Source organism: Salvia miltiorrhiza, chromosome 5 (genome assembly GCF_028751815.1).
Source record: "Salvia miltiorrhiza cultivar Shanhuang (shh) chromosome 5, IMPLAD_Smil_shh, whole genome shotgun sequence".
Classification (NCBI taxonomy): domain Eukaryota; kingdom Viridiplantae; phylum Streptophyta; class Magnoliopsida; order Lamiales; family Lamiaceae; genus Salvia; species Salvia miltiorrhiza.
In genome coordinates, this window is record NC_080391.1 from 1,867,094 (window position 1) to 1,880,495 (window position 13,402).

The 13,402-nt window shown below is 36.3% G+C and overlaps 2 protein-coding genes across 2 annotated transcripts; one reads left to right on the forward strand and one right to left on the reverse strand.

The window, feature by feature from the left end:
• The first annotated feature begins 2,670 nt into the window (after nt 1-2,670).
• Nucleotides 2,671-4,405, forward strand: LOC130984964 (putative late blight resistance protein homolog R1B-12). The gene is made up of 2 exons (XM_057907666.1): nt 2,671-4,077; nt 4,227-4,405. Exon 1 carries the CDS (start codon nt 2,689-2,691, stop codon nt 4,045-4,047), a length of 1,359 nt encoding a protein of 452 aa, XP_057763649.1. The 5' UTR covers nt 2,671-2,688; the 3' UTR covers nt 4,048-4,077; nt 4,227-4,405.
• A 3,984-nt stretch (nt 4,406-8,389) lies between these two features.
• LOC130984965 (proline-rich receptor-like protein kinase PERK3) lies at nt 8,390-13,133 on the reverse strand. The gene is made up of 10 exons (XM_057907667.1): nt 13,028-13,133; nt 12,771-12,957; nt 12,156-12,298; nt 11,821-11,918; nt 11,349-11,512; nt 11,216-11,257; nt 10,160-10,814; nt 9,306-9,522; nt 9,064-9,213; nt 8,390-8,693 (listed from the first exon to the last, which is right to left on the reverse strand). Exons 1-10 carry the CDS (start codon nt 13,028-13,030, stop codon nt 8,625-8,627), a joined length of 1,728 nt encoding a protein of 575 aa, XP_057763650.1. The 5' UTR covers nt 13,031-13,133; the 3' UTR covers nt 8,390-8,624.
• Nucleotides 13,134-13,402: the final 269 nt, after the last annotated feature.

Sequence of the window (13,402 nt, forward strand, 5' to 3'; positions counted from 1 at the left end):
CGGTTGTCCAGCACTTGCCACTTTCTCTACCACAGTATTGAGCAATCTTTCCATTCTACCCATCCTCTTTTCAAACTTATCCTCAAAGTCCGACGAACTTGCTTGAGCAGCTTTCTTGAGCAGTTGGATGCGCGGTTCCTCATACTCTCTCGTGGCCTCCACTAAGTGTTGAATCAACTTCTTAGCTTCGCTCACAGTATTTTGAGAAAATGCTCCTCCACTTGATGAATTCACCAGATTTTTGGTATCTACCGTCATTCCTTGGTAGAAGTATTGCAGCAGATCTCCCTCAAAAAATTTATGGTTTGGACAACTGTCCACCAATCTCCTGAATCGAGTCCAGTAGGTGCTCAATGACTCGTCGTACTCCTGCTTCACTCCACTAATTTCCTTTTTCAGCGCATTTGTCTTGGTGGGCGGAAAAAAATGTTCCAAGAATAGCTTTTTCATCTCTGCCCACGTAGTGATAGAATTGGGAGGAAGACTCGCGAACCAAGAGTTTGCCTCTGCTGTCATGGTGAAGGGGAATGCCGCCAATCTAAAGTGCTCCTCCGTAATCCCCGTGGGGCGTTTCTGGACTTTGCAAATCTTGATGAATTCGCTCAAAAAATTGTACGGATCTTCTCCTTTCTTGCCATAGTATTTCGGGAGAACATTAAGCAGTCCAAGCTTGATCTCAATACCGGTAGCAGCTGCCGGCATCTGAATGGGAGTGGGTGGGTCATCGGCCTCGTGGCTGGAGAGGTCACACAGCTTAGGATCGTTGACAGCCATGTCGTTTTCAGTGCTTTCGTCCGAACTCGACTCAACTTCTTTCTCACAATCTGTTTCTGCCTCCGATTCAGGGTCTGTTTGGGCAAACAGATCCTTGTCAGCAGCGGCAGTACTGGTTTTCGCCTCGACGAACTGTTCCGTGCGATCGGACAGGGTGGGCTGCGAATCCAGCAGCTCCAGTAGCTTCCTTGCCTTAGCCTCCTTTCTCAGTTTCTTTGCGGTTTTCTCGATCTCACAATCGTATAGGAGTTTCGGCTTAGAAGATCTGCTCATAAACAAAAATAAAACAAAAAGAAAAAATAGATCAAAGGGAAAAGAATTAGATTAACACCGCTCCCCGGCAACGGCGCCAATTTGATGGACGTCGTATACCACCAAATAATTCCTGCAGAATTATCAAAATATATTAGTATCGTGATAAGCAGGGTCGATCCCACAGAGAGCAGATAAAATCATTCAATTCCCTAAATCTATTAAATTTTGGTGATGCCACCACGCCTTAACTTTGAGAAAATATTAATTAACTAAGAATGCAGAATTAAATCAAATAAAATACGCTTGAAGTAAATATATGAAAAGGGTAATTCGGCTCAAATAAATCCACTCTAATTCAACTCTGATCCTCGACGCAATAATTAATCAATCCCTATCAACCAACCAGTTATAGGATACCGTGAAACGCAACGGACGTACCCCAATTCCTACTTACTGTGTCGATAAACAGCTGGAGACGCCAGACCTGCTTATTTCCCTTATTAAAATATAACCTAGCTGGAGACGTCAGACCTAGATTTAATATTCTAATAGCATTAAGATGAAGGAACCCAATTTATATCAATTATCCTAGAGACGCTAGTAATAATTAATATACCAATTAATTCCCCCTACGAACACGGTAGTTGTATCACTAATTAGTCCAATTCCAACAATTACGGATTGGCAGGAACTAATTGACTGTAATCCAATTTAATCTAAGTTGATCAGGCTTAAATAAAATCAGAATTATCATTGAACCTAGGAATTAATCGGAATCAATAGGAATCAATTTTAAACCAATTAGGTCTCACAGATCATTAAATTAGAGTTTCATTATTCTCGCCGAATTAAGAAAATTAGCTACTCATGCTAATAAAATAAAACACAATAAAATCAAATAAGAAAATCATAATAATAAATCTAAAGAATCGAATAAAGAAAGTATTACCAGAAATATTCTTCCAAAACTCGAAACATAAGAACAAATCTAAACTACGAAAATAAAATAAAACCAAAAATCAAATCTCCACTCAGCCGCCAAGATCTCGTGCTTCTCGCCCAAGCTCTGATCTGCCAAAGTGAAGTCAGCCGCCACTTTTATTTCTCCAAAACTAAAGAATAAAAACAATTAAAACCTAACTAACTAAGCAGTAAATCGTAAAGTACTAAATTGAAAGGAATTAAAAAGTGTGTAAACCAAAGTCAACTCCTAATTGCTAAATGGTGTCTATTCTAATAACAATAGAATAAGAATTATAACCTAATTAAAATTCTAACTATCTATGCGGCTCCCTAGTCTAAAACAAATATATATAGGGGATTAAATCCCTAAATGCCGCTATTCCCTAGTAAGATGGGCTTCGGCCCCTAATCAAAATAGAGCCCAAAATAATTAAAAATAAGAGTTTTTGGGCTAAATAAATTCTAGACAATTAATTCCAAGCCCAATCTCTAATCTTCTCCAAAATCAATCAACTTCTTCCATAATTCTCGACTTTCACCAACTTCTTCCATCCACGAGCATCCATCTCTAATTCATCTAATTCCTGCGCCAAATGCCAACAACTTGGGTAATATCAAGGAAAAATCAACGGCAAAACGACACGGAAATAGATAACTAAATCACACACATCAGGAGCATTCCCTCCATATATCGATATGATCAGACCATCCAAGCTCAACATTTTGTTCAGTGCTGAGGGGTCTTTTGAACCGATTGGAGGAGAAAGTTTTGAAGATTTTTTCCGTATATGCTTGAGAATGCTTTCTTTGGTGTATCATCTCGTTCTCGACACAACAAATCCATCTATCTTTTCGGAGAGAGAGTTTCGCGTGCATTCTTGCTGGCAGCACTTGTGTAAGGTAGAAGATAGTAGGATCAAGTTTTTGCATGTCTTACAAAGTTGTGATGATGTTATAAAAGATCAGCGCCGCTTGTGTGCCCATTCCAACTCTTTATTTGGGTTCAAACAAGTGTATGATTCGATAAAAAGTGATTGTGCATCTACTGCCCGTTCTCTCCTTTGTTTTGGTCGTTATCACCAATATCCAGTGCCAATACCTGCCATGGGTTTCAAGTTGCTGAGGGTACTATATGCTCATCAGGTCCGATTTTACCATATCCCAATTGAAATTTTCAAACTAATTTGTCTGCGGTACCTTGCCCTAACTTGCTACGGGGACCTCCCTATTTCCATATCCAACCTTTTTCACCTTCAATTCTTGATTATTGATAGACATATGAGAATTATAAAGCGTGGAGTTCAGTCATACATGCCTGTACAAATTTGGGACATGCAAGAACTAAAGTGTATTGAGATATTGGGAAGCGACCTACCAACTCCTAATACTGATGATGCTAGCTTGAACAAACTCAACACACTTCTTGGTGTGAGTGTAAACAGTTGTACAAGGGAAGTTCTCAAAAGAATTCCTAATTTAGCACATTTAGGAATTGAAGTGGAGTTGAAGCCTTATGATGATGATGACGAAACCAACCCATTGAGTTGCTTGAGTTATATATCACAACTTCAGAACTTGGTCGGACTTAGTTATAGCATCAAGAATCCCGATATAAAGTATGAGTTTAATATGATTCCTCTTTCAATGTTCCCATCAAGTCTCATAGTGCTAAATTTGAGTGGGTTAGGGGGGTATTCTTGGAAGTACATGAATGACATTGGTTCGCTGCTGCCAAATCTCAAGGGTCTCATGTTACAATGCTATGCCTTTCGAGGCCCGGAGTGGGAAATAGAACCAGGGGGTTTCTTGAAACTTACTATACTTCAAATTGAAGACACCGATTTGGTGCAATGGAGACCTCAACATGGAAGCTTCCCAAAGCTTGAAGTTCTAGGCATGAAGCATTGCTACAAATTACAACAACTCAATTGGCCGTATGATCACTCTTGGATCACAAAAATTGAATTAACCGACTGCAATCCTTTAGCTGTCGTTTGTGCCGATGAATTAAAAGACAAGTTTTCCTTTGAACTTAGAGTCAAATCTTCTTTTTGAGATCAAGTCACTCTGCAACTTGCCTTACAGGTTAGCCTTTCTACTTTGCAATATATATCATGTCTTAATGTGTCTGCCCTGCATCCCCTTCTTTTCCCAACAAACCAAATCAATTTATGTCACTATAAGCTTGATTAATTTAAATTAGTGTTTGAGGTTGTCCATCTATTATTTTTCAGGCAAATGAGAGAGCCGAAGGGATCAGACGCCGCATTATCATATTATTTCAATTGTTGTATTACCATATTTTCGTATGGATTTAAGGATTGTGACTTGTATTGGTTTTTGTTGAGGATTATGAAACCTGAGAGCTGAATGGTGTTTGCAAGTTGGATTTGTCTGAAAACATTAGTCCCTTATTCAAGGATTATGAATGATTTTCACGCTTTGTTTTGATATAATATATGTGTAATCAGTTGATGCGTTTTTCTTTTAATAGCTTAAAATTTTCAGATTCTAGCAATATACTAATTGTTGTCTGGTTTCATATTTCAAATTTATGAGATCCCTCAGTGGAATCGCATTAATATCCCATGCATGCTGTTGCTATCTTCTTTCTGTTATTTTTATTTCTTTGAGAGTGGAAATAAGTGACGTTAAAATATGGTTGAGTTTTCTGATCACTTGGGCCTAATCAAAGATGGCATAATAATTTCCATAGTTGGAAAGGCTAATGAAATTTTTGAAGAAAAATTATTGTGCTAAGTTTATTCTTTTCCATTGTATAAAGGTCAAATTAATAACTTTTTGAGTTGTGAGGTTAAAGCTGTTGTTGATTTAGCTATGAAGTAATCTTTGTCAAAGAAGAAAAGAATTGATTATATGGCGAAGGACATGATTTTTACACTGTTTTCACATGATTTTTAAAGTGAATAATAATATGGAAAAATGATTCAGGTGTAGAGGCATGCTTTTTTTTTTTAATTAATCATTATTCCTTGAATTGATAACAAAGTATTTCATCAGTTCATACAAGAAGCAATGAAACGATAACTTAATAATGCAAAGCATTAACTAACAATTTACTCAATGCTCAACATCAAAATAAATTTAGTCAAACATAGCTTAATTTGCACCAACTCTTCCTTTTCCATACAACTAATGATTCTGTATTAAAATTGCAATTAATAACATTTTTTCTGTTGGTGTTTGGCTGAGCTTATAAATTTTATAGAGGCCCAACATCTATAGAGCCCCAAAGAGACTCTTGTATTGGGGTTGCTCTTAGGTTACTCGAAAAGTTTAAAGGTTGTGCGATGGAGGATTCGAACCCAGGGCTTCAGGTCTTGGGCATTAACCACCTATCGCACACTTCAGACCAACACACGCACACATTTAAAGGAAAACTTGTCTCTTGAACGATTGGCACAAATGAACTAATGTCATTCATGTAGTAATATATAATCAAAATTTATTAATTTATAATTATAATTTATTTAAATCTTAAATGTGAACGTACACATGGATTTGATGGGCTTGGGCTAGAGCCCATATAATTGTATATAGGACAGTTTAGATTAGTCTTATTGGGGTGCATTTTATTCGACGAAAAATAGTGGAAATCATATGTTTTTTACACCTTTTCATTCTTTTCACATGATTTTTAAAGTGAATAATTCTTTCGGGATATGGAAAAATAATGCACGTAGGCGTATTTTTTCTACTTTATTTTCGCTTCAATTCATGATAATATTATCATACTAAAATTTTAAGTGATACTCTCTCTCCACAGTATTGTTTCCACTTTTGCCATTTTGGTTCGTTCACAATATCATTTCTATTTCCATTTATAACAGTAGGGTCAACATAACACTTTATTTCCCTCCACACATTTATAGTGGGACCCAAATTCCACTCACATTAATACACACTATTATCAATTACGATGCACCATTTTCTAAAACCCGTATCGTCCACAATGTGGAAACGATATCGTAGACGGACGGAGTAGTATTTTTTCCATGTATATATTCCCATGTTGAATACTTCGTCAAGATGGTGAAGATGATGGAGTTGGAGTTCATTGAAATGCTGAATATGGCTGAAGAAGAAGGCGAACCTATTTTCTCAAGAATTGATTTTGGTGGTGGAATGATCAAGTCTAAGATGGTTGGATTATCTGATGAATTTGAAAAAGCCAGAGATTATCTTCTTGAAGAAAATAACAAGCTACCCACAAAAGAATTATAAGCAGCCCACTAAAAGATGAAAGAAGTAGCAGCCCAATAATAAAAAAACAGCCCATTAAAAGATAAAAGAAGTAGCAGCCCACTAATCTTCTCGTCATCTTCAGTCAATTTTTTTGTAAATAGCAAGTGGTAAATGGTCTTGGAGAAGAAAGCAAAGAGATTGATGTGAGCTCAGCACACCCCGAAAATGTTGACAAGCTCAATGAGTCAAGCTCGGTCGTGCTCGGAAAAGAATTATCGAGTTCAAGCTCGCCTGGTTTACTATCGAATCGAGCCCCGAATAAGCTTTTTTTTAGTCGAGCCTCGAATAAATTGCAAATAGCTTTGTTCAATTACAACTTTGATTATCATAGGTGTATTAACAAAATATTATAAATTTAATGATAGAAAAAATGTATAGCAATAACTAGATGACAAGAGACAAGTGAATAAAAGGGGTATTTGCCTTTTATTTATAGAAAATCACATTCCATATTGCTATGAGAGATAGAGAAAATATTCAAGAGGTATAATTCAATTAATTACTTGTGGGAGATATGTCTTCAAATGAGCCTTTTTCCAAGAGATAGATGGATTGAAACCCTTCTTTTGAAGAAAAAAATCATGGCTTATTAATTATTTCATGCGTTTCACTTGTATATATTCTTTATGTTTTGGGATGAGATATATCAATGGGTTTTGATAGGCTTTGGCTAGGGCCTATATTAGCCTTATACGGACACGCTTTCTTTGACGAAAAATAGTGGAAAATAGTACCTCTGTCCCTTATAAATATGTATGGTTGATCATAGCATGAATTTTAATAAAAAGTTGTTTAGAGTATTGATAATGAATAAAAGGGTCTCACATTGAGGGCATTGTTAAATAGATTGTGAGTAAATACTCCCTTCGTCCCACTGTAAGTGAGACTTTTTTTTTGGACACGAGAATTAAGAAAGGTGTATTTTGTGTGTAGGTGAAAAAGTGAAAAAGTGTATAAAGGAAAAAAAAATTATCCAAAAACTTACAGTGAGACGCTCAAAATAGAAAGAGTCTCAGATACAGTGGGACGTAGGGAGTAGTAAAAGTTGGAGTATAAGAGTAACATTGTAAGAATTATGTGTGAAGTAGAGACTGTAGATTTTCACACTTTTTTTCATTCTTTTCACATGATTTTTAAAGTGAAGTGACCATTCAACGCTGTAGCTAGGGTACATATGTTAGCTTTAATCAGTGATGTGCACATGGCCTCAATGTCGATGCATTGATGGTGGTATCATTAATCAATACATGGCTTTGTGGAGAGGCTCAACTATACTCATTTTATCAATCCTTAAACTTCCACCACCTACCGCCGTTGCCATTTTCATCACCTTCTACCACCACCACCACCTATTCTGCCGTTGATAACTCATATTTCAATCAAGTGATGGCGGCTTTTGGTGCAGCGGCTTCTCTCAAGAATACGATACAGCGTATTCTACAATCGTCTCGCATTTCTCTCGTTTCCCACTCTCCGCAAATGTTGTACCCTGCCTACATCGAGATGGATCGCTTGCAGAGAGTTCTGCTATTATTGGACAGCACCAGCTGCAGCTTGATCAGGACGGAGGTAAATGCTGTGGATGAACGAATCAAAGAGGCAGTTTGGGAATTCGAAGATTTACTCGAATCCCATATCTTACCTCAGATTCTCCCACAACTCGAAAGCGAGAGAGACAACTTGTCTTTCTCTGTAGATCTGCAAAGTCTGCAACACCATGTTGATTGCTTCGTCGAGATGGTGAAGATGATGGAGAAGGAGTACTTCATTGAAATGGAGAATATGGCGGAAGAAGAAGGCGAGCCTATTTCCTCAAGAATATGCTTGACAAATTTCTTTTTTAGTCGAGCTTTGAACAACTTAAGAATAAAAGGGGTATTTGCCTTAGATTACACAAATTTTTGGATAATTTGCACGCGACTTTTAATTTTTTTTTTTACCAAATACATGAATTTTAATTACTTAATTTAGAATTACTAACATAATTCATATTTTCGACTCATTGGAATCAACGTAATGCAAGATTGAATATAATGTATATCCACGTAAGACTAGTGTAAACGAACCAAGTCGTTCGCGAATTACATTGCAAGATTGAATATAGTGTACATTTATTGTTCCACGTGAACACTATAAACAACACGGACATCTCTCCTCTTCATTTTTAAAAGTCGTGTGCAAATCCAATAATAATACAAAACCCGTGTATTTTATGGCAATTATCCCTAGATAAAAAAAAAACTATACTAGACAAATATCTCATCTCCAAGGGAAAAGTAAAAAGAAAAAAAAAAGAAAAAAAAATTGTTGAGAAATGGAGAGATGCTGCTGCCTTCACCTCAACGCCAATGAGCATCAATTTGTGTTTATGTAAAGTCTAAGTCTATAATGAAGTTGGTATTGTCTTCTTTATTGCAGTTCAAGTAATTCACTACCTGCATATATAATTGCATTATCAGTTTCTTTTCTTTACAAATTTTCTTCACCGCATGCCTCGTGTTTGTAGCAAATCAGACGCCTTCAATTCTTTTCGGATCACGGAAAATCGACTTGGCATTTCTCCATTTGATTGTGTGGTATTTTTTTGACATGTAAATAATTAAATGGAGAAATGCCACGTCAAATTCCGGTGATCCGAAATGTGTCTGATTTGCTACAAACACGAGGCGATTGGTTTGGTTTGAGTGATAAGACACGATTGATAAAGTAATCCAACTTGATCAAGCGTTTGGTATTATCAATCTTATCAATCTCATCCATCAAATCAGACGCCCCGAAAGTGAGAATGGGGTTGAGTGAAGGTACCTGCTTCATTGTGAACCTCTCATGAGGATCTTGTTTGAGACAATTCTCAGCAGCAAGCACCATCCAGAAAAGCTGGTGCACATCATGGCACTCCAAAATTCTTGAATCAATTAGGTCTGGATAGTTTTTGGCTTCCAAAAGTGGCTTTGCCTATTTCATAGATAACATAAACATAACATAACTATATATCAAGTTCAAGAATTCATTTCATTTCATTTCAATTTCAATAATCAATCACTCACCCATCCCACAAGGCTCTTCCCACCAGATATCTCATCTGTTGTTTTGAGCCCACTAATAAGCTGCAGCAACACCACTCCAAATGAGTATACATCTGTTTTATCAGACATTTTCCCACACTCTGCATATTCTGGTGCTACATATCCAAGAGTCCCCACCACCCCAGATGAAGATTTAGCACCCTCGTCTTGCTCCTTCGCCAGCCCGAAATCCGCCCAGCTACAAATATAGAAGTGTTTGAGCACATAAGATCATTATGATATTTATTACATATTTATTTAAGGGCAATTGGTATAATTGTATATTAATCTTTCCACTTGGCCCACTTATTTTGACACGGTCATTAATAAGAGTAATTAAAGGGTTTATATGGTGGACTTTTATGTTTTGAAGTGGCTTTCTGGACGGGGGAGCTTTTTTTTAACATTGTCTAAATTCTAATTTTATGATTTTCTAGAACTCCTCTAAATCCTAAAAAACCTCGAACTAACTTTTTTAATAAAATGCAATCACTATATAAATTATTGGTGACACAAGATGAATTATATCCCTAAAGAAATTATTGAGCTATTTAAAACATATTAGAAATCATTTTGAAATGCTGAAAGTTTGTGGTTTTTTATCATCTTTCTGTTATCGAATTTTGTACAGTGGGATATTTTGTGAAAAAAACTAAAAATTCGGGATTTTTTAGGAGAAAATGAAAGTTCAAGACATTTTTTGGAAAACGCTGAAAGTTCGGGACATAAAACACAATTAACCCGAAAAAAAATTGGCCTATTTTTGCAAACCTCCCTAAGATGATGGCCTAAAAAAAAAATTTAAACTCTATAAACATCATAAGCTTCAAGTAAACCTCACCAGTGCTTCATGGTCATGAGTGATGAGGATGTTCCCGGGCCTCATGTCTCGATGCACGATGTTGCGCTCGTGCAGGTAGGCGAGCCCTCGGGCGGCTCCCTTGGCGATCTTCATCCTCTGCTCCCACGTGAGGCCCCACGAGAGGTTATCTTCCAAGGAGCCGTTGCAGATGAACTCATAGACGAGGAGTCTATGAGCCCCCTGCGTGCATGATCCCAGCAGCATCACAACATTCTGATGCCTTGCTTGGCTCAGCACATACACCTCACTCTTGAACTCCTTCTCCCCTTGAAGGCTCGCGGCCTTGAGCCGCTTCACGGCCACTCTCCGCCCGTCTCTCAGCCTCCCTTTGTACACCCGCCCGAATCCACCCTCGGAGATGAAGTTATTGCCCGAGAACCCGTCTGTCGCCTCGTCGAGCTCTGCATAGCTCAGCTCTCTGTGCCTGCTCCCCATTTTAGGCCTTCTGTTCTTGCACACTGAGCACATTGGATTATCAAACTCCTTCAACTTGTAATTCTCATTGCCTTTCTCATTGCCTCTCTTGATCATGGATGCTTCATTTTTGGAACTTGAAGTTGAACCTATGAACTTGGAGTCATCTTCAATCACAGAGTAACTACATATTGCTGAGCTTTTTTCTGGAGATTCTGCACCAAAAATTGAATTCAATTTAATTCATCTTAGGGTGTGTTCTCTTTTATTGATAAATTTATCACGAGAAAAGGAGGGACCGAGGGATAACAAAAATTTATACCTTTAAATCCGTTCTCTTTTGCCCCTCGTTTTCTACAAAAGAAAATTCCACCACTTCTGATTCATTCTTTTCACTCAAATGAGGAATAATATTATCCTTTCATTTTTTGTGTGACAATATTATCCCTCTTTGAAGTGAAAAGAACGGAAGAAAAAAGGGTGAAATTCTCTTAAACGAGTGGGAAAAAAAAAAAGGATTTAAATGATATTTTTTTTTATTATCCCTCGTTTTCTCATGATAACACCCTTACTAGCTGCTTAAGAATATTCAAGAGGTAATAATTAAATGAATTACTTGTGGGAGAGATGTCTTCAAATGAGCTTTTTCCTAGAGATTCTGCACCAATCAATTGAATTCATCTTACATTCTATATTGATATGAATCATAGAGAAAATATTGAAGAGGTATAATTAAATTAATTAATTACTTGTGGGAGATATTTCTTCAAATGAGTAAGAAGGTATCATTTCATCATAGGATACATGTCTATTGATGGGGCCTCTAATCTTAACAATGGTGTTGTTGCTTTTCATACTTGAGATCCCACATGATACCCTATCCATAAAGTATTGCTTCTCTTTCTTCATCTCCCTACAAAACCAACAATATATTAACAAAATCTTGTAGGTAGAGGTGTCAAAATCGGGCCGGACCATAAAGACACGGCCCACATACGATGAATACGTACTTAATGGATGAATGTAACACGTGAGTTCAAATATTAAAAAGAGCTTTTTTTTTTTCTAAGTGTAATAAGTTTTACTGCGCACTAATAAGTGATAAACGCCATTCTTATTAAATGCGATTTTATATATAAAAAAGAAAAAAAAAGCCTAGAAAGACCTTTGAGAGCACAAGACGCGGACTAAGGGCCGAGCCTCATTAAAACCTTAAATTACCTGTCGAGAATGATAGAAGTGGCTCCCAACCTTTTGACAGCTCTAACGCCAGCTACCCTACGAGACGTACAAACGGCTACCTCCACATTCACTTTAACCTGAACAAACATTAATAAAAAAAAATTACTGAAAAAACATAAGTAAATAGATAAAAAGGAAGGCAAAAAACAGTAAAGGAGTACAAATTAACTATGCTAATCATTCAATTTTTCAATATTTAATTATCATTTATCAATATCTATTTGATATCAATATATTACCAATATATAATAGTACAACAATGTATAGTTAATGGAGTAATATACTTATAATTCCATAGTTGATGAATAATAAACCTTTTTCTCTAATTGAAGCTTTTCTTGCAGCTTGATGATCCCACTATTTTGCCTGTATTCTTCCTTCTTTTTTCGCCTTTCTTCCTCCAACAATTTTCTCATTGATCCATTTTTATATGGATCCTCTTTGCCCTTGTATCCCACTGAAATATCACAACACTTAATTACATATATACCATGATAACGAATCGTTACTATATCAGTAAGACGCTTCTCCTCTAACCATTAGATCGGGATTCGAGAAAATTTATATCTTAATAATATTTCAAATCTTAAAATATATACAACACTAAAAACTTAGATTGAACTCATTCCACTTAAATAGTATTAATAATCTATACATCTAGACATGAATTCAACAAACTTTAAACATAAAATCTGGTGAGAAATGAGAATGATATGTAACATTAGATTTTCAAATTCTATGGATGATATTTACTCAGAGAGCGAAAATTTACCCAGGGTTCGAATCCCGAAGGAAGCAAAAGTTTTATTGAGTAATTAAATATATTCAATCATTACAAACAATTTATGCAACACTACATACTGACTTATGCTGTTATGCATCGTTCTTCTCATTTCTCACGAAAAATATATCGAGAGAGAGAGGCTCACAAATTTTAGCAGCAGAAAGGAAAGAGGAAGTAGAAGGATTAGTGAGTTGGAAGACTCCAAGAAATATGACTTCATCTCCATGGTTTATAGGCAAAGCATTGAGCAACCATTTCATCTCACTCCAACTCAAATCTATGCATGTTTGGATCACCACCACCTTCTCAATCTCACCTCCCTTTGACATTTTCTACATACCAAATTAAACCATTAAATTCATAAAGCAAAACTCATGCAAAAATTAATGGAGCAGAGCTTACCATTCTCTCACACAACAATAATAAGTTGAAAATGGTATATTCAATGTTGAGAAGAAGGAATTTTGTTTTGCTTATCTGTGTTTTTGGCCACAAGCTGTAGTGAAATGCGAGGCAGATTGCAAATTGCTACAATATTTATAAAGGGCTTTCACTCCATTAGATAATTGATTTTTTTTTTTTTTTGAGGTATTAAATAATTGGATTATAAATTGCTGTTTCGAACAAAACTATGCAAATCCCTTGGTTGTACATGCTCCTTTTTTTGAATAATATTATTGTGATGCTTGATTAAGACAATATATATAATTGGTTTTCCAACCAATTTCATCCTGTTTCCAGAACCTCCATCTTGCTACTATTTTGTCTTGCCAAAAT

Coding starts and splice junctions, on each gene's coding strand:
- LOC130984964 (XM_057907666.1), top strand. CDS start 2,689: ATGATCAGACCATCCAAGCTCAACATTTTGTTCAGTGCTGAGGGGTCT.
- LOC130984965 (XM_057907667.1), bottom strand. Junction 11,919..12,155: donor AGCTTCAATTAGAGAAAAAG/GTTTATTATTCA, acceptor ATGTTTGTTCAG/GTTAAAGTGAATGTGGAGGT. Junction 9,214..9,305: donor GGAAGAGCCTTGTGGGATGG/GTGAGTGATTGA, acceptor TCTATGAAATAG/GCAAAGCCACTTTTGGAAGC.